This window comes from Cadophora gregata (assembly GCF_030347475.1).
Source record: "Cadophora gregata isolate MNR1 chromosome Unknown scaffold_17, whole genome shotgun sequence".
NCBI lineage: Eukaryota > Fungi > Ascomycota > Leotiomycetes > Helotiales > Ploettnerulaceae > Cadophora > Cadophora gregata.
Window position 1 is genome coordinate 1,070,348 of NW_026695940.1, and position 20,588 is coordinate 1,090,935.

Consider the following 20,588-nt stretch of genomic DNA (forward strand, 5'->3'; position numbering starts at 1 on the left):
TCCTTAGAAAACTTAGCTAATTTATAAGCGACTTAGCTAAGTACTATAGATATACCCTAAAATTACTACTTAAGTACTTAAAGTTAACTATTAAGATACAGATCTAATATAAACTAGAGGAAGAGTATAGTATTACTATACTTTACTTTAATATAAATTAAGTAAGTAATAAAGTTAATAAGAAAAGTACTTTAGGAAATATAATTATATTCTATAGTAGCTTAATATCTTAGTTAAGTAAGAAGTAATAATTAGTTATTATATTAAGCTATAAATCTAAGTATATAATACTTATGAACTATACTAAGTATAGTTAATAGTTTACTTAAGTCTTCTGTAACCTAGGTTACTTTAAGCTTATTAGAAGAAACCTAGAGCTAGTATAGATACTTAAAGATAACTAAGAAGCTATTATACTAATAAAGAACACTTACTTAAATAAATAATCTAAGTATATTAATATCATGTACTACTATATTTATAATCTTATAAAATAAAAGAAGCTAAAGGTTAACTACATCCTTATAGCTGAAATAGTTACTAATAGTATAATAAAACTACTAGAATAAGTTATATTTAAATAGTTTAAAAGTTAGATAAGATTAGCTAAGGAAGTTACTAGAGTTAAGTGCGCTAAGAAAAACTTATAATCTAAGATTAAGTATTAAGCAGGACTTATAGTAAGCGTGATCTACCTTAAGAAGGAGTATTAGAATATAAAGGGATTTAAGTTAGATATCATATATACTACTAGGCTAAAGATAGCTTAATTAAGGGGACTTAACCTTTTATATACTATAGCTTCTTCTATAAATAGTTTTATATAGCTCTATAGATATACTTCCTAGAGGTAAAAACTTGTAATAAAGTAGAGGAGTTAACTATAGTTAACTCTACTATCTAATATAAATAGTCTCACTTACTATTATCTAGTCTTTCTTACTTAGCCTTGTAAATATACTATATAATAAGCTACACCTTTTAATATAATTAGACTTTTAACTTTAGAAAATACTTTTAAATTAAATATATACTTAGTAATTAAAGTAATAATAAGTAGTTATTAATAAGTATATTTAATCTAAGACTTACTTTAAGTATAAAGTAGAATTTTAAAAAATTAAACTAAAGTAAGTATAAGTAACTTATAAATCTAAAAATAAGTATATTATAAAATTAAATAAAGAATCTACTTTATTTAATAAAAATTAAAGTTTAAATCCTTATTAAACTACTTTTAATAATAATAAAAGAACTTATATTAGTACTAGTAATAATAAGAGTATTAAAAGAATAACTATAAGTTAAAATAATAGAAATATTAAAAGCTAATATATATATATAAAAGTATACTAAAAGCTTACTAAATAATAATCTATTAAACTTAAATACTAAAAGTAGTATAAAAGCTAAATAAGAATATAAAAGAAAAAGAAGAAAAGAAGTATTTATAATATTTAATAGTTATAACTAAATTACTATATAGAAATCGCTAAACTACTATATACAAATTAAGTAAGTCTAAAATAAAGAGTATATTTATTATTACTAAAATTTATATAAATAACTATATATAATATATAATAAGTACTTATACTAATTTATTAAAATCTTAATTAGACCTTATATCTTAAGTATATACTTTAAGCTTAATAATTATATTTTATTATATTATTATAATAATAACTAAAGTAATATTTTTAAACTATTTAGCTAATTTATTAATAAAATATAAGCTCTCTCTTTTAATAAAGACTAAGTTATATTAAAGTATTTTCTTAATAGTTAGAATAGCTTTAATTTTTAATTCTAAAGGTAATTAATAAGTATATATATTTATCTTTAATAATATAAGCTATTCTTACCTTAAAGTATAAAATTATATAATAAAATAAGGTTAATAGATAATACTTATTAAATTACTAGAATATTAATATATAGTAGTTTAGTAATTTTCGTATAATGATTTAGCTATAGCCTATTTAATATTATCTTTTAAAAATTATATAAAATTAGAAGTAACTTAAACTTTAAAAGTATTTCTCTTATAAGTATATATATAAATCTATTATATAAGATAGATTAATTTCTTACTATATTTATATCTAATTAATATAAAATAGTTAAAAAGTAAAAAAAAAGCTTAAACGTATAATATAAATAATATATTTAATAGTTATAATAATAATTTAAGTAAGCTATTTAATACTAAATAAGAAGATCTTACTTTTTAAAGTTAAGGTTTAAAACTTATTATTAAAACTAAAATAACAAAAAAATCTTAAGAATTATCTAATAAAAAAATAGTTTATTTAAGATACTTACTTAAAGATAAAAACTATAAATAAATATAAGTATTAAAAGCTAGTAGAAGTATATAACTCTAAGCTAATAAGCTTACTTATTCTTTTAATACAAGTATTAAAGTATAAAGTAAATAATAATAAATATATTAGTTAATATTAATCTTATATTATTATTTATAGAAATCTCTAAAATAAGAATATAATTATATTAATATATATAAGTATACTCTTAGTAAAGTTATTTTATATAGTTATAGCACTTATAGTAAAATTTAACTTAGAAATTAAGTGCTTTAATATAATTAATACCTTTATTAATACTTTTAAAGATATTAATAATAAAACTATATATTATTAGTTCTCTTTTAAATTCTAAAAGCTTAGCTTTATATTATAGGTTAATTAAGCTTTTTATAAAATAAGAGACTTATTATACTTTTCTTTAATATTATTAATATATAAGACTATTATTACTATATATTACTAGCTTCTTATAAGATAAATATTATACTCTTAGACTTTATTTTAAGTCTAAACTATAAGATTAAACTAAAAAAAGATATTAACTATAAGTATAACCTTTTATATTAATAAAATAAAATAAAACTATAAGTAATAAAAAGTACTTAAAAGAGAACTTAAATAAGAGATTTATTATCTTAAGTTATACTTTATTTACTTACTTAATTCTTTTTATAAAAAAGCTAGATAAAAGCTCATATTTTTATATTAACTATTAAAAGCTAAAGAAAATTACTTAGAAAAATAAGTATCTTTTACTTCTAATTAATAAAGTCTTTACTTAATTAAGTTAAGCTAGAATATTTATAAAGATTAATATTTAAAGTATGTTTTATTAAATCTATATAAATCTTACTTTTAAAAAATATGTTATCTTTTATACTTAATATAAGAGTTATAAATATAAAATAATATTATTTTATTTAATAAATAATATAGTTATATTTTAATAACATATAAATAATATACTTTTTAATTACTTAGATAATTTTTATATTACTTACTTAAATAACTTCTTAAAATATAAGAAATATACTAAAAAGGTATTCTAATACTTATAATAATATAAACTTCTTATAAATATTTTAAAAAATAAAGTTCTATATAAAGAAGATTAAGTTCTTTAACTTTTATATTATTATTAAAAGTATCAAAATTAACTTTAAAGTAATAATATATATAAATAACTAAAAACCTCTTATAACTATTTAAAAAGCTTAGTTATTTCTAAGATTTTATAACTTTTATTAGAAATATATTTTAATTATAGTAAAATAATTAAATTATTAATAGAACTTATTAGAGTCTTAATTCTATTTAAGATAATACTAGCTTAGTTAGTTATATTTTAAGCTTTAAAAGAAGCTATTTTATTTTTAACTTATTTTAAATACTATAATATATTATAAGAAATATAAATTAAAGCTAATATTTTTAATAAAGTTATTTTAAAGATATTATTTTAAAGAAATTATTATAATTAATACTTAGTAATATTTCTATTTAAGACTATAAATATTATAAAACTTAACTATAATATCTTAATAAGATAATAGTAGTTATTATATAATCTTTTACTTCTTAAAAGGTAAAATTAATATTTTTAAGTATTTTCGAATTATAAACTACTAGAATACTTTATAATTACTAAGAAGCTAACTAAATAATAAACTTACTAGTTAAAAATTCTTATAGACTTTTACTTTATTATTATATATTACCTAAGAAACTAGAATATAATAATAAATATATTATTTTAATAAAAATAAGATATTAATAAATAAATTAAAATAAAAAAATAAATTATATACTCGAACTTTAATTTACTTAAGTTAGTTAAACTTATATATCTTAAATAAACTAAAAAAGCTTCTAGATATATACTACTTAGCTTTACTTAAATTTAAACTAAATAATAAAACTTATTTATATTAATTATACTTATAAGACTTTAATAGTTTAATAGAAAGAATATAAAGAACTTAATTTATAATATATACTTATTTAGCTTATTTTATATTAAGTATTACTAATTAAGTATACTTAAAGATATAATTAGGTTTATATTAAATTATTTAACTTATAAGTATATAAACGATTATTAAAATAAGAAACTAGGTTATTTTATCTTTAATTTATCTTTAATTACTTATAATAATAACTAATTATAGACTTTAGAAGCGTACTAAAGAATAAGCTTAAATATAACTTAATACTTATTATATAGAATAATTCTTAAAGGAAATAATATTAATCTTATTATTTTCTATATATATAACTTATAACTTAGTATAGTTATTTATTATTAACTATTAGAAGTTTAATAAACCCTTAAGAATTATAATATTAAATATATATTATATTTAAATAAATAACTAAATAAAGATTATAAACTAATACTTAAACTAATACTTTTAACTCTTTATTAGTTATTATTAAAATAATTAGTTTAAGCTTTTACTAATAATAAATTATACTTAACTAACTTTATTATATAAGTCTTTAAAATTATTCTTATATTAATTAAAATATAAATATAAACTATAAATAGGTTAAAATTATTAGCATTATATTAATAAATAAATAATAAGTATATATTAATATATATTAAAATCTAAGGTTTAATTTAAAAGTATTTAAAAGTATATATTATAAAGAGTATTTAAAAGTTAAAATATATATTTTCTTTTAAATAGCTCTTAGTTTATATTTAAAAGAGATTCTACTTTTAATTAAAATTACTTACTTCTTTTAATTACTTCTTATATTTTTATAATATAAGTTTATAAACTAATAAAAATAAAAATAAATTATAGCTGAAAACTAAATTAAATTATTATTAAAAAGCTAAATATTATAAATACTTAATTACTTACTTAATAATATAAGTAAATCTAAAAGAAAACCTAGAGGTTACTCTAGGATTAATAGAAGAAAAAATAATAGGATATAAATAAGTTATATTAAAAAGTTAACTAAAAAGTAAGTGAATTTATTAAAATTACTATAAAAACTAGAATATATATTATTTAAAAAGGAAGTTAAATAACTAATAAGTAGACTTATTTAAAGTTCTTAAAAAAGAAGATTACTTATTTTACTTAAATCTCTTTACTTTTATTAAAGTTTACTTTATTTCTTTAATAAATAAGCTTTACTAGTATAATAATAACTTACTTTTTAAATACGTATTATAAAAATAAAAACTTATCTATATAAATATAAAATAAAAATAAAAAGTTTAAGATATCTTAAGTATTTATTTTAAATAAAATAGAATACTATAGTATTAAGTTAATTAAAAAGGACTTAACTTTATCCTAAAGTTTTATTCTAGTAGAGACTTAATAACTTACTTATATAAGCTTTAGGACTTTTATTAAGCTTATCTTTTAAAACTAAGACTATTTAAGTTATTCTTTTAATAGTTAATCATATAAAAAACAGATAATAATATATTTAATAGTTTAATAGATAATATAATAATATCTTAAGTAAACTATAAGAAAAAAAAGTTTAAAGATAAGCTTTTTACAAAGAGAAAAGTAATATAATAAACTAATTATAATTAACTAGTTATATAAGTAAAGCTAATATTATAAAGCTATAAGACTAAAGTTATATAATAAACTTAAGATTAGCTTAGTTTACTAGTAGCTATATTTCTCTTACTTATTCTTAAGGCTCTTTAAAAACCTCTTCTTTTTATTATCTTTTTTACTTTATATTATAACTACTAATAAATCTTTGTTATACTATTATACCTACTACTTTTAAGAGATTAATCTACGCCAGAATCTCCGACAGATATTCTTCTAATCAAGGTATCTTTACAAGAGTGATTCTGCGAGTAATATAGAATAATAGGATATCTCTTCTACTCTGTCCGGTTTTTTTCACCAGACTTGGGTTACTGTAGAATTGAGCCTTTAATAGACAACTTCGCTATTGTTGCTTCTCTATCGAGAATAGAGTAATTCCTCTTAACCCGAGAGGCAGATAGATGCAGCGCGATATCCTCTCCGCATACGTCCTCTAGTCTGCGCTTGATCACCTACGATGCATCCAAAGACAGAACGTATTCTTCTTTTTCAAAAAGGTTGTGAGATGAACGAAATCTGAATTCTAATAGCTCTAGTTTTGATCTGATTTCTATGTTACTTTGGCGGAGCCAAGATATCAATATGGAGTTCATTTGGATACATCGTTCCCGGTTCGAAGCCTTCATCTTCATGCTGTCCCACTACCTTTTTCTGTCTCGGGCTTTTTGACAGAATTCCAGTCCATGCCTATTGCAGCCACCATTCCCAAACAAGTTACGGCTACACAGCTCCAAAAAGTTTGTGTCACAGCGGAATTATAGACCTCGGTCACTTGTTCCCTTAGCAGTGTCGGAACAGTTGCTATGAGGTTTGTTGCCCCTTGTTTAGTTATGCCATCAACGTCGATGCCAGGTAATTGGGATAGGCCCTGGCGAAGGAGGTTCGTGAAAATGGTTTGTGAGATGGATATGAAAAGAGCAGCACCGGTACTAATGGCAAACGCAATAGCTGTCATTCCAGCTGGGATGTCTTCCACCGGAAGCGCAGTCTGGGCAGCCGACCAAGGTTGCGGAATTGCGAATCCCATACCGAACCCGTAGGTGACTTGCCATCCTATCCATGATGAGCGTCCTGTGTTCGGTTTGAAGCTTGTGAGAAACCCGAATCCAATAGCCATCAACGTGGACCCGAGCAACATGAGAGGTGTGTAGTATCCAATTGCGGAAAGTATGAAGCCAGAGCTGATGGCAGCAACGGAAAGGGAGATGATGGACGGGAGCAGCATTTGCCCAGAGGCGGCTGCCGAAGCGTTCTTTATTGCCTGGAACCAGATAGGTAACTTGGGACATACCTATTAGCCGGGTCTATTTTGCCATTTATTTGAGAGTGACTTACGAAATAATCTGTAAGATTGAAAGATGCTGAGGCACAAAAGGCATACAGAATGCACAGTCCCATGGTCTTGTTGAACAAAACCGAGCGAGGGATAATAGAATTCTCCTTACGCATCGACTCCAGGGTAGCAAAAGCCGCAAAGGTGATTGCAGACGCCATCAAAAGACAGACGACTCTGCCGCTCTTCCAACTGTACGTAATACCACCCCATTGAAGAGCTAGTAGCAAACATACGATGCTTCCGGAGAACACAAAGAGGTGTTGAAAATTGAGCTGCTTGAGTTTGAAACCTACCGAGCCTTCAGGAATCTTCTGATTCTTCGAGTTCTTGAGGCAAAAAACTAGAACAACAATCGTGAACCCACCTACTGGCAAATTAAGCCAGAAACTAATCCATCAATGCGACATTAGTACCAATTCTCGGTAAGACAGATAAGTTTCCTTACCACCATCTCCAGCTAACATATGTTGTCAAAGCACCTCCGATCACTGGTCCGACGATAGATGCAATGCATTCAAGAGCCCCAACTGTGCTATTATAAATCGGTCTCAACCGAAGAGGAACAGAATGAGCGATGGTGCTAATACACATATAAGCTAAGTGCATAAAAATGGGTACAGGAATCACATGAAAACCCCCGTAACAATTCCAGAAGCGCCACAACCTGAAATAGCCCTTCCGCTTATGAAAGCTGCCGAGTTGGGCGCTGCGGCAGACACAACAGATCCAAGTTCAAGGATAGCGACTGCCATGATCAAAATCCATTTCACTCGAAATTGTTCGTAAAGTTTGCTGTAAAAAAACCGAGTCGAAGATATCGTGAGCCGGTCTACGGATTTCATCAGCTCAAAAGCTAGGGCGCTGATAATGTTCCCTCAAAAGCACCTTGTAAACATACAGGCTGAGCCGTACCACCCAATATCTGCCAAAGCATGGAATTCATTCGATATAGTGACCGTTGATGTCCCTACGATGGTGTTGTCCTTGAGACTTCTGTTTAGCGGAGGTTGGATACGAGGCGACGAAAACTTACGAGACCTATAATGAAAATCGCAAGACCCAAGGCTATCGCAATAGGAATCAATTCCCACATCCCAAGGTACTCTGGGTCGTCTCTGTCCGTTTGTGAATTTGGTGAAAGTGCCCCCGCCACATCTGTACTATTGTTCAATTCTTCTTTGCTTGTCAGCGAACCAACTTTGCTATCACTGGCTCTGATAACTGCTTCTGTAGAGTCCATCTCGAGGAAGAAAAATAAGTATTCAGAGTTGGCAAAATATACAGAAGATGCCTCTAGCGGGTTTCCACAGACACAGACGAGAGCTTGAATGAGCAGGCAAGTGAGCTCAGCCGGCTATTATTGACGCCAAGATACTGTGACCTTCCTTGTTGGATTGATGAGCGCGAGCTCGTCCCAATTTGGACTTGCATGCTGCGGTACAACGATAACAAGTCCACCACTGAAATAAGCGAGTTCCAGGCATACACACTATGCTGGGTTCTCTCTCAAAAGATAATATTCAATGAACTACCCGATATATTTCAATAGTATAACTACTACTTAATTAAAAGCTTACTTTACTAAATAACAGTCTACTCTACTACTATAATACTAGTTTAATTATTAGAGCCTATTAGTCTTTTAATTATATTATTTCTTAAGATATCTACTATATTATATAACTATTTATAATAAGAATACTAAGTAAACTTAGAAACTAATAGACTTAGTTAATAATAATACTATACTAGCTAGTAGAGTAGTGGAATAGTATATAAGAATATAGCCTAGACACTAGGTTTCTGAGCCTAGCTAATATCACAATCTGTACGCTCCCTACTCACTTGTATAGCCTATTGGCAAGGATCATCCCATTGGAAGTTGCAACATCCGGGTCAGGGTAGCTATAGAGTAAAGAACCGTCAGCGTTACGCCTCCAGGTACAGATCAGAAAGATGGAATAATTCAAGAACAGGGAGGTGGTCTGAGCAGGACAGAAGCCCAGCTCCTCCCTGGTCATCTGAGGAGAAATAACAGAAGTCGGAGAAGACTTACTACCAAGCTGCGACCGCTATAATCATATAGACAATCTAAAAGATGTCAATAAACAATGCCCAGTGCTCTATCCATGGAGCGCTGTAAGGGTTGACTTACAACCAATAAGCCACCTTCAAGAGCATTTGATTCCCCATCACGGAGAAAGTTTCCAACGACTGAGATAGACAAAACAAGTAAAACAACCATAAAGATCTCAAAATTCAGATCCATTGGTTTACCCAGAACCCAGCCGACGATTACAACCAATGGAGCGTTGAAAAGAGCAGTCTGGATCGAAGGCCCCAAGCAATGGTAAAGTGCAAAGTTCATCTGCCCATCCCATGCCTCGTCAACTGCAGTCAGGTGCTCCGCAGCTTTCTCAACAAGAGGAAGAAGTATCAAGCCAAGAAACTGATCAGGAACACCCCCTTCGACAACATCTTCAATTCGATTGACAAGGAGAATAGCCATTACTATAACCAAAACAATAGATGCAGTGATAGCAATCATACATTCCGTCAGCGTAAATTTCGGCTTGGCTACTATAACATGCTTAGCTCTGCCAGCGGATTGGAGAGGTATCTTGTGAGTGCGGTGAAGAACTTCGGACAACATCTGTTGCTTCACCGAGTAGGGAGCAGGATATTATACATACAATCTGCATGGTGATCAAGATCAGCATGCTCATCTTGTTCTAGAACTTCATCGAAAATGCTGTGGTTCGTCCGTGCATTATACCAAATGTACCTTGTACAGTTAGCTGTCTCCGAGGACATACTGGGGTGGCAACTGACATGGCAAATGCGACAATCAACAAGATAGAGGTGATGCGACTTATTCCAAGTATGTCGTGCTCCAACTTCTTATCTGTGAAACCGTGATGTCGTGGAGGTCCTCTAGACTGCGGGATTGCAGAGCCTTTCAGCGCCGAATAAAACGCACTTGGTATAAGCAGCCCGAAGCCAGCAACAAGTAGCAGACCGTTCCCGACTTCGCTCACAGCCGCATGGAACTTCTGGACTTGCTGACGAATTCCGCCTACGGCAAAACACAAGCCCAAGCATAGCAGCAAGTTAGTGAGAATTGAGCCAAGGATTGCTGCCTGGATAATCGGGATGAGATTTCCATGCTCAGCTGCGTCTTCACCAGATCCGGCTTTGTGTTTGATGATTAAAATCAGAAACAGAACAATTTCAACTATTGACCCCTGACCACCGAGTCAGTAGTAGTCTTTTAGAAACACGTCAAGGATAATTTCCATCCTTTCCCTGTGCTTACAAAAGTAGTCTCAATGAGAATTCCTGAAACCTTAGGCATCTTTCGAGCAAATTCTTGGCCAGCAAACCCTAGAAGGTTCGCCGCAGGAATCATCCCGATGTAACTGACAATAAACACCCAGATGTTGAGATGAGGAGCCGTGAAATTCATGATAACTGCCAAGAAGCAAAACGGCCAGAGGAAATTGACCGCCATTGACACCTGATTTGAACTGCGCCAGAGAACGCTGAAGAAGTGCGCAGGGTTGAAGCCACGCCTGCCACTTTCCCCATCGGGGTGGATTGTCTGAGGGAGGAACCTGGGCAGAAGCGCATGTGTTTCCGTTGGTGATCCGGAATCCTCACGATTGCGAGCATGTTGATGGTCAGAAGAACTCATGATGGACTGCTGTTGCATGCAAGTGCTGGACGGGCGAGAAAGACAGGAAGGGAGAGTGATTTGAAGCTGAGGGGATAATGATTGGAGCGAATTAAATAACTAAAGTTTATGTCGCACTTGCCTTTAATCGTCTCCGCCTAGCGCGAAAGTATTATTATAGTATTTTTATTTAATAGCTTAGCTAGCTTAACTTTAAATTCTACTATCTTAAATAAATTTATTTTATACTCACGATTAATATATTAACTATATATATACTTAATATAATTTATACTTGTAATAGTATAGTTTAGTATTAGCTAGCACGTAAGTAAAATAACTATAGATCAGGTGATAACCTCTCTATTAGCGCGAATATTAAGCTAAGGAGCCCTTGATTTTATAAAGGGCGCTTAAGCCTATATAGATAAATTTACCGGGCTATTTCCGATTAGGCCTAATTATATTTAACGTAAAGCTTAATATAAACTCCTATAGTAGCGTAGAGTTATTTCCTTTTATATATAACTAAGTAAGTAACTATTAGTAAACTTCTTCCAAGTTAACCGAGCTTTACCGAGTCTTACTAAGCTTTACTAAGCTCTAGACTCTTTCTAATCGGATATACTAATAAAGAAGTAATTACTACTACCTTTATAATACTAGTAAACTTAGATACTTATTAATTAATTAAAAGATACTATTTTTAGAATTATTAGTTCTACTTATAATAAGATTTTAGTTAAAACTTAAAAATATAAGCTTGGAATTATATTAATATATTCTATAGCTATTTTAGACTTTAAATCTATAGCTAGTCTAGTGATTTGAGAGGTCTCTTATAGGTAAGGGTAGACTTCGGTATTTGAAATGTGGGGTGTTTAGAATTCTTGATAGGTATCAGCTAAAATAAGCTCAAAAATTCCACAAATCAGATTAATTCAGGTCGCCTGGTCCACCACCTACAGTGTTGCCAGACGAGGAATTAACACCAGCTGGCGAAGTAGGACCTTCAATAGAATCCTCCCTTGATTTTCCGCCGTTGGTGTTTTCAGAAGGGGTACTGTTATTGTCCTGGGGAGTATTGAGACCGGATGAGGAGTCAACGAGTACGTCGCAATTCGCCCTAGGATCATCTTCTCCATTGCTGATGGTACGTCAAATGGGAATACGAGCAGCGAATTCCCATAACTCCTTCACTATAGGCCATGTTGTTTATATCAACATCGCGATCCTCGCCCATTTCGACATCCTCGCCGTCATCACCAGGTTCAGCCACACTAGAAAGCCTACCAGTGAGCTCACTGGTAAGGGCACTAGCAGTCAAGGTTGCCCCAGCTTATTGGCTATGCCGTCCATCCTGTCCCTTGTGTAATGCGCCTCCTTCTCTAAAGTACTTAGACGCGAACTTGTTAGCTATTAGGTCCAAAAGCTGGTTCGCCCCAACCCAGCCATAATCAAACACAGATACTTAGCCAGTGGATTGATCGAAAGGGACATCGAGAGACTACAGAACACTTGGGATAGAAACAGTGTGATAGGGAATCTTGTAGGAGGCAATGTACTTTAGGGCATTAAGGTAGGTCGCAAAGGGGACATCCCAAAGAGACACGTCTCAAAGGAGATAGTCGGAGTACTCCTAGAGTACGAAAGCGGCCATTGTAAGGTCCGATCTTGTGATGGCTGTCCCCATAGGCTTTGTCTCCAAAGAAGAGGTAAGGCCCGAACGTGTAGCTACGTTTAGCGAACTTGTCGGTGATCTTTGTGGGTGTGGCATCCGGCTTAGGACCTATAATCGCCGGAATAAGAGGCTCCTCCTAACCTTTGAGCGTAGTTTGACAGAAGAAATTAGTCTTGAGAGCAATATATATTTGATGGCAAAGTGCACAAAATATTTGAATTATTGCCCACCTAGCGTATCGCCATCTTCTGAGCACTATACATGTGGAACCGTGCCGCAGCAGCAAATCCTGTAAAGAAGTATTGGTTAGCTGTAGAGTGGAAATCGAACACGCAACTACTGGCGAGGCAGCTCCTTCCAGCTATCAATTGGACTTCGTATGCGACGCCGGTAGGGCTCTTCAGAATGCTACGGATCACCTTGAATCCAGACAGGGTATATCGAGATTCGATAGAATCGTGCCAGAGGCCATATCAGGGTCGACGTCCAGCTCTGCGATCCATTGAACCCCGACCGATTCAAAGGAGAACATGACCAATTGTAATAACTCCTTCCGACAATAGAAATCGAGATCTGATGACACGGAAGCCGTGCCGGGAACAAAGTATTCTGCAGCAGCTAAGCCGGGTAAGAAGACCATAAGGGAGCGCATCATATCAAGAACCCGGGCAGGCTGGGAGAAGAATCTATGCAAAAACTTGCGTGGGTCAACACGCAGCTTGACGATTCAGCCTCCGCCTTCGTGTTTTCGTCGACTATTCCGGCAACCAGAGCTTGACAGGCGGTTATGGATATTGTAGGAGCGTTGTTGGCAAATTGTGCGATCAAGAGGGCAGTGGGATTCGAATTCAGGTTGTGGTCCATGTTGATTTGGTCGTCGGTAGGGAATGGAGTTGCCATGCCCCTAGAGTGATTGGAAGGTTTTGCTTTTGGCTGTAAACGGAAACAGCAACCGAATTGAAGTCTACTTCATGGTTAGGATAACAAAAAAACAATATAATTGGTGACCTACTTGTGAGGGATCAAATTGCTCCCAGTGCTATCGATACCTCCTTGCGCAGTTTTGAGCAGAAAACGTGAAGTTGTGAGGATTCTTCTCCATCTTTAATGCAAGAGATTGGTTACACACAGAGAGATGACTAAGACTCTTCCACCCTATTAGGAGACACCAATTGGTGCATCTGTCCAAATCTGCTGCTTGAACAAAACTTCAACAGCAGTCTGAACGCAGATCGGCATGGTCGCTTACTATCTACATCTACACGATTGATAGCATAGATGAAATGCAGTTGAAATAATGATATGAAAGATAATGTAACAATATAATGTACGGAGCTGCTGATGGTTCGCTTACCTTTGGGACAAAGAAAAATAAAACAGACCAATCATGTTTCCCATTCAATGGAGCGCCCGTGCCCAGCCAACAAACGAGCTCAACCTCGTGCCTTTCAACTTCCTCCGTCAAGTCAACATCAGCAGTACAGTAACAAGTGCATGGTTCGATAACGATGACTCGATTACTCCGAAGTCTGGATGCTTTAGGCAAGGCTTCCTCGGCACCACGAAACTTTCGCGACATGTGCCGCGCTCTTGATTCAGACTACGATGCTTTGCTGAACAAGTACGAGGCTGTCAAGAATGATCTCCAGGCCCTTTACGAAAATCCACTCAGCACCGTTTCCGTTCCAACACCATCAGTCTCTGATTACGCAAGGAACGAACGAAAGATTGTCGAGTTTTGTTTGGCACGGCTTTTAGAGCTTCAGCATTCCGGTATTCGTCACACCCCTGCAGTCCAAATCATCCTCGACGAGGTTGAGCAGGTCATATGGGACAACAATGTCTTTCATTCGACAGTTCCATACCCTCACCAAGCCGCCGAAGTCTACAGCTATACACTCGCTGAATGGCGGGATTGGGCTTTCGACGTCGCCAATCAAACCTGGAAATATTTTTGTGTCTTTTGGAGTTGTACTGGTCTGTTTGCAACCTTGGCGGTCTGCTACCTTCGAAGCCAATACCATAAGCGATTCGTCCTCCGTTGGATGTGCAATGTATTGGGGTTCTTACTTCTCACATGGGCACTACTGTACATCATCTTCCTTGTGTTTGGTTTGATGATCGGTGATGCTTTTGGCAGACTGCGATCTTTCTATTCTCCTCTAGGCTCTACACCAAAGACAACAGTGCATTTTGCATCTACACCAATTCACGAAGGCGTCTATCGAGCGGCTCAAAACACGATCTACATGACGGATCTAGCAGGGAATTTCTCCATCATCCCAAACCTCATGCAGCACTCGCGGAACAACATACTAAGTGCTGCTGATATCATTGCTGGATCGAAACTAGAATACAAAAACGTCCTAGCCGCAGAGTACTCCAAGCTTGTCGTGAACATGGAAGATTTGACTGAAGTAACCCGAAAATGGCACATCCAGGTGGATGCTCTTGCCACTCAATTTGAAAAACTGCTGTCCAGCGCTATCATGCAGATGAGTGCGATCAACCGTCCCGTGGATTTCAGCGATTCAATCCACGTCACCTTATCGCTTGCCTGCGGCGTGCAATGGCTCAATAATCCGAGATTGCACAATATACATCGGGGCAACTGCATGATGTGTGGAGCCCTTGTTGCCACGACTGTGGTCTCCTCTACATGTCTCCACACGTCCTTCAGCCATGTCCCAGCTGCGTACTGCTCCTCGTGGCTAAAGCACGTCCCAGGCCTGCAGCCGTACCTGGGTGAGATTGCAGACGAGAGGGTGAAATCAGTGCGAAAGCTTCGGAGGTTTCTGGAAAGTCTGGACGTGGACATGAGAGAATTGCTCACAGGTACGGACCGGGGCAAGGCTCTCTGTGAAATGACGGAACAGAACTTCCACCTTATCCGAGAGATCAACAACAGGAACGACAACAGTATCAAGGAGCAACTACATCTCGTGGAGCTGAGAAAGTGGCAATTGAAAGCTTGGTTAAGTTGGTTTGGGATCTTTCCAGAGCAGGGCGAGACACGCGCGGAGCTGCATGTGATGCACTACAACCTCAACCAGACGATAAGCCTCCACAGCGTTGCCTTTGAACTGTTCTCCCGGGCCAGAGACGTGCTATACACCTGGAAAGCCGATATGGAAGGAGTTTTGAGTAGCTTACAGAGATTCGAGCAGCTTGCTGGCGAGGGTTGGCGGGGGGCCTGGGAGCAGTGGCCAGATTGGGATGAATTGAAAAGGGATGTCGAGGGACTACAGCCTCTGGTAGCAGCTCTGGGAAGAGCTAATGCGCAGTTAGAGTCCAAGACGAAAGATAGCGAGGAGCGGTTCCGGAGGGCTAGAGAAGAATGCTTCGATGAGGCAAGAAAACCTCGTGAGGAGAATCCCACGTTCAACTGGGAGGCGTGCTATGATATCAAGAAGTTACTATTGATGTGAGAGGATGGTGGAAACTTTTGCGACTTGTCAAATGAGAGCACGTACGATTTAAAGAGCGTTGGGTACAGATGGATGTAGTTGAGATGATCATTTGTTTTTTTGTGCTTCCTAGCCTCAGTTATTAATATGCATATATATATAAGGCTATATCTATCTTATATTATACGTTTTATAGATCTTATTTTAAAAAATACTATTACGTGCAAGATCCTGATTAGATACGTCAGATTAGCGCAAGCTTACAAGCGATAATTCAACTTAATTAGCTAGATTATAACAAAGCAAGGTCCCCTAGCCTTAGAGCTTATAAAGGGCCGCCAGAGAAAAGACCTCGTCCTTCCTTACATTGAGCGTTTTTTCCGGAGAACGGGGACGCTGTCACGTGAAGGTCTGTGTGCATACCTCTTTACAGCTTTACCTTTACAGCTTTACAGCTCTCTTTACATATACACGCTTATAAAATAACGCCTATAGACTTCCTTACAAATCGTCTACGCTATTCCGACTGTAAATCCTTCCGCGAGATTACTAATTATCCCCTCTAAGGCAATAGCTATCAATTGTTAACGTGCCGCGTGTGTTAGACCTAAAAACACAAGTAGTACTATAAGAAGGCTAAGGGCGAGTTTATCTAAAAAAAGCACGATCAGCGAGTACTTTAAAGGCAAAAGAAAGGGATTTACATACTAAAGGAGCGCGCGAAGTTAAAGGCGATACATAAAGAGTAGGAAAAAAAAGACTAGCGTGTAAAGGTAGTGGTAACTACTTCTTTACTATACCCGATTAGGAAGAGTCTAGAGCTCGGCAAAGCTCGGTAAGACTCGGTAGAGCTCGGTTAACTCTGAAGGGGTTTACCGACAGTTACCCACTTAGTTATACGCAAAGGGAAATAGCTCTACGCTACTATGGGAGTTTACGTCAAGTTTTACGTCAAGTGTAATTAGGCCTAATCGGGAATAGCCCGGGGAATTTATCTATATAGGCTCGAGCGCCCTCCACGGAATCGAGGGCTCCTCAGCTTGATATTCGCGCTAATAGAGAGGTTATCACTTGATCCGTGGTTATTTCGCTCACGTGCTAGCTAACGCTAAACCGTGCTATTACAGGGGGTAGCTAAGATACTATCTAAGCTATCTAGGGAATACTACTTCCTAGGTATAAGGAAGGTAGTTAAAGATATAGTAATATTATATAATATATATATCCGGAATAAGGCTATATATTATACTCTGTATAGACTTATAAAGTCACTAATAATACTACCTCGCCTATAGAAATTAATCGCTTTAGATTTCGTAGTTAAGCTACTACTTTTAAAAGACCTAATTATAGGAATCATATATAACTCGATCTATATAATAACAGATAGGTTCATGAAGTACGTGTATATAATACTAGTACTTAGGATATAGGACACGCTTATAATAGTATAAGTATTCCTTAGAATAATCTTTATAAGCTATAGAATACTAGATAAGATTATCTTAGATAAAGATAAGCTCTTTACTTTAAAGTTCTAGAAAACTCTTATCACGCTCTTAGGAATAAAATAGAAAATATTAACTATATTCTATTTTTAGACTAATATATAGATAGAATAAATTAACTAGATAATAGAGACTTATCTTTAGTATTATATAAACTATAAGTAAGATAACTAGGTATAACTACTCCTACTTACCTAGTTTATATATAATAGCGCGGATTAAAAGATTATTAGAGTATTACTATTTTACGCGAATTATAGGTATAATCCTACGGTATATAATCTACTAATAACCAGTTAAGGAACCGCGTAGGAGGCTATATTATAGGCAGATAGGCTTAAGTAGCTCTATAAAGAATTATTAGCTGATATTCTCTTTATCGCGTAGAGATCTATAATCTACTATAATAGAAAGCGTAGTATAAGACTAATACTTAAGGAGGGGGATAAAGTCTACTTACTTAGAAGGAATATTATAATTAAATAACTAAGTTATAAATTAGATTATAAGAAGCTAGGATTATTCAGGATTACTAAAGTCAAGGGACTAGTTAATTATTAACTAGCTCTACTAAAGATAATAAATATCTACTTAGTATTCTATATATCTCTTCTTAAACTAGTACTACTAAGAGTACTACCGGCTCCTATTACTAAAATATAACCGATTAATCTGAATATTAAATATAAGGTAGAGGCTATTCTTAACTATTAGTATTTCTATAGTAAACTAAAATATCTAATTAAATAGAAAAGGTACCTATAATTAGAAAATACTTAGGAACCTAAATTTAACTTCCGCTACCTTAAGCTTCTATAGGGATTCTATTAAAGAAATCTAAGTTTACTTAGAAAGAAAAGGACCTAAGGTTAGGGGCCGGGCCCTTAAAGAAAGATACTAGGTAAGTATTAGGTTTAAAAGCAAGGAACTAAGAAGTAAGATTATCCTTAATAAGCTTAAAAGAAGGTATTAAAAGGCGAGTAAAGGTTATAGTTTTTCTTATCTTAAATTAATATATAAGTTATTCAGGAGTAAACTTCTTAATATACCCTAAAGTATTATAATCGTAACGCTTCAAGTGAATATACTTAGAGTATTATTTCAAAATAAATAAATCTAAGAAGTAAGTATAGGAAAAGCTATAGTAGAAGGAATAAGGCTTTACAAGTTATATAGTACACTTAATATAAAGTGCGAGCTAAATACTCTATTTTTTCTTTATCTAAGTAATACTTGATTTCTTTATAATACTAGATATAATAGATAAGGAAGATAGTTATTAGTAACTATTAACGTTTCTTAAGGTTATACTTAAGCATAAGGACTACGCTAAGCTAAGAGGGGGATAATATTACAGACCCCTTAGCGCTACAGTTTAATTAGTACTTATATAATAATAAAACTATTAGTAGTACTATAAGGGTATTAGTACTAATAAGAGAGCGGTACTATTAATAGGGTAGTACTAGCTAAGGAATAATATAGGATAAGCGAGTAGTACTACTATATACTCACGCTTCAGTAGTAATAGTTACCTAGATTATAGTAAATAATAAGTCACGTGATAGATCCCTAGATCCCTAGATCCCTTTATAAGAAAACAGATCTAAGGATCTAAGGATTTAGTATCTTAAGGGATCTAAGGCGAACGAAAGTTCTATATAAGACTAGTATATCTACTATTAGATAAGAGCTTTATACTTAACTTTAAATAGTATTCTAATACTTAGTAACTATCTTCTATCTATATAATATACCTACCTCTTAATTATTAAAGATTAACTATAGCCTTCTGTATTTATAGCGAGTAAATACCGGACCGTTACAAAGTATAACTAATTTAAGCTAGCCCTTAAATCCTAAGATATAATAGTTATTTATATACTTATTAGTCTTCTATAGATAACTAAACTACTATAAAGAGCTATAAACTTAATTACTTAATTTATCTGAGTTATTTATAAAGTCTTACTAGATTATATTCTAAAGATTACCTTGCTTTATATAAATAATATAAAAATAAAAGAATTAAGGTTATTTTATAATAATAAGGAAATCTTACTAGAGATTTAATAGTTTATTATAAAATATATTTAAAATCTAGATAAAGTTCTTATTTAATTTAAAAGAGTAAAAGTAATAGTTAGCTTTAAGTCTTAATACTATCTACTTAGACTAAAGATAATAGGATTTATTATAGACTATAATAAGAGATATTTAAAAATAACTAAAGTCCTTAAAATTTATAAATAGAAAAAATATAATAGTATTATAAAAACTTAAGTATTTATTAAGATTATTATTTACTATTAGATTTAGATTCTTAACTTCTCTATAATTACTATATTAATCTATACTATAATAAAGAAAAGTGTTATATTTAGTTAAAAAGATACTTAAAAGCTTATAATAAAATAACTTAAAGATATTCTTTTTAATACTTTAATATTAATTAAGATTGACTATAATATAAGAGTAAGGCTAATAATCCTTACTATAAATATAAGCTTAATTAAATAAGAAATAGTCTTTTAATAACTTAACAAAGATAAAAAGTATTACTTAGCTAAGTTTAAAAGCGGATTATAGAATATAATAAAGAGTAAGTATAATATAATAAAGTAGAAATATTAAAAAGTATTAAAAGCTATAAAGAAGATATATAGTGAACTTTATAAAGTCTATTTTATCTTTAAGACTAATATTAAAGTATTAATTTAATAGCTTAATAAAGTAGTAAGCGATTTATCTAACGCCTTTTTAATAAACTAAATTACTTAAATAAGACTAATAGACTTTAAATTTAGATATATTCTAAAAATAAAGAATATAGTAACTAATAGCTTATCTTAATAAAGAAAAGAATACTTCTTAAATATCATAAAGAAAAATAAGCCTAATATTAATAAATAAATTTCTAATAAGCTTAAAGCACTTTTTATCACCTTAGTTAGTAAAGAACTTATAAGCTAGTCTCACTAGTTAAACTATTAGATTTTATAAGACACTTACTTTAATAAATCAGAAGAGCTGGCTACCTTTTTATTAACTCTT

General features: G+C 32.6%; 4 protein-coding genes across 5 annotated transcripts; 1 reads left to right on the plus strand and 3 right to left on the minus strand.

The window, feature by feature from the left end:
* Nucleotides 1-6,436: 6,436 nt before the first annotated feature.
* Nucleotides 6,437-8,657, minus strand: ONS95_006160 (uncharacterized protein). 2 transcript variants are annotated; one of them, XM_058499608.1, is made up of 6 exons: nt 8,299-8,657; nt 8,164-8,248; nt 7,893-8,094; nt 7,711-7,845; nt 7,265-7,652; nt 6,437-7,208 (listed from the first exon to the last, which is right to left on the minus strand). In XM_058499608.1, exons 1-6 carry the CDS (start codon nt 8,503-8,505, stop codon nt 6,558-6,560), a joined length of 1,668 nt encoding a protein of 555 aa, XP_058350652.1. In that variant the 5' UTR covers nt 8,506-8,657; the 3' UTR covers nt 6,437-6,557. The 2 variants fall into 2 exon arrangements, with proteins under 2 accessions (XP_058350652.1, XP_058350651.1); XM_058499607.1 differs by having other exon boundaries at nt 7,711-8,094; nt 8,151-8,248.
* A 260-nt stretch (nt 8,658-8,917) lies between these two features.
* Nucleotides 8,918-11,111, minus strand: ONS95_006161 (uncharacterized protein). The gene is made up of 6 exons (XM_058499609.1): nt 10,582-11,111; nt 10,098-10,510; nt 9,959-10,050; nt 9,421-9,845; nt 9,322-9,356; nt 8,918-9,170 (listed from the first exon to the last, which is right to left on the minus strand). The coding sequence occupies exons 1-6, from the start codon at nt 10,975-10,977 to the stop codon at nt 9,107-9,109; spliced, it is 1,425 nt and encodes a 474-aa protein (XP_058350653.1). The 5' UTR covers nt 10,978-11,111; the 3' UTR covers nt 8,918-9,106.
* Nucleotides 11,112-13,097: 1,986 nt separating this feature from the next.
* On the minus strand, nt 13,098-14,008 carry ONS95_006162 (uncharacterized protein; the record flags this gene model as incomplete). Its single annotated transcript, XM_058499610.1, has 3 exons — nt 13,098-13,583; nt 13,632-13,721; nt 13,974-14,008. The coding sequence occupies 3 exons, from the start codon at nt 14,006-14,008 to the stop codon at nt 13,271-13,273; spliced, it is 438 nt and encodes a 145-aa protein (XP_058350654.1). The 3' UTR covers nt 13,098-13,270.
* Nucleotides 14,009-14,066: 58 nt separating this feature from the next.
* Nucleotides 14,067-16,171, plus strand: ONS95_006163 (uncharacterized protein). The gene has a single exon (XM_058499611.1). The coding sequence runs from the start codon at nt 14,128-14,130 to the stop codon at nt 16,045-16,047; it is 1,920 nt and encodes a 639-aa protein (XP_058350655.1). The 5' UTR covers nt 14,067-14,127; the 3' UTR covers nt 16,048-16,171.
* Nucleotides 16,172-20,588: the final 4,417 nt, after the last annotated feature.

Bases quoted from the DNA above. Each gene is read 5' to 3' on its own strand.
- ONS95_006160 (XM_058499608.1), bottom strand. From the start codon at position 8,505: ATGGACTCTACAGAAGCAGTTATCAGAGCCAGTGATAGCAAAGTTGGT. The intron at 8,249-8,298 runs GTAAGTTTTCGT...AGAAGTCTCAAG, and splicing joins CGATTTTCATTATAGGTCTC to GACAACACCATCGTAGGGAC. The intron at 7,209-7,264 runs GTAAGTCACTCT...GTATGTCCCAAG, and splicing joins TCAATCTTACAGATTATTTC to TTACCTATCTGGTTCCAGGC.
- ONS95_006163 (XM_058499611.1), top strand. From the start codon at position 14,128: ATGACTCGATTACTCCGAAGTCTGGATGCTTTAGGCAAGGCTTCCTCG.
- ONS95_006161 (XM_058499609.1), bottom strand. From the start codon at position 10,977: ATGCAACAGCAGTCCATCATGAGTTCTTCTGACCATCAACATGCTCGC. The intron at 10,051-10,097 runs GTCAGTTGCCAC...TAACTGTACAAG, and splicing joins TTGATTGTCGCATTTGCCAT to GTACATTTGGTATAATGCAC. The intron at 9,357-9,420 runs GTAAGTCAACCC...GACATCTTTTAG, and splicing joins TTGAAGGTGGCTTATTGGTT to ATTGTCTATATGATTATAGC.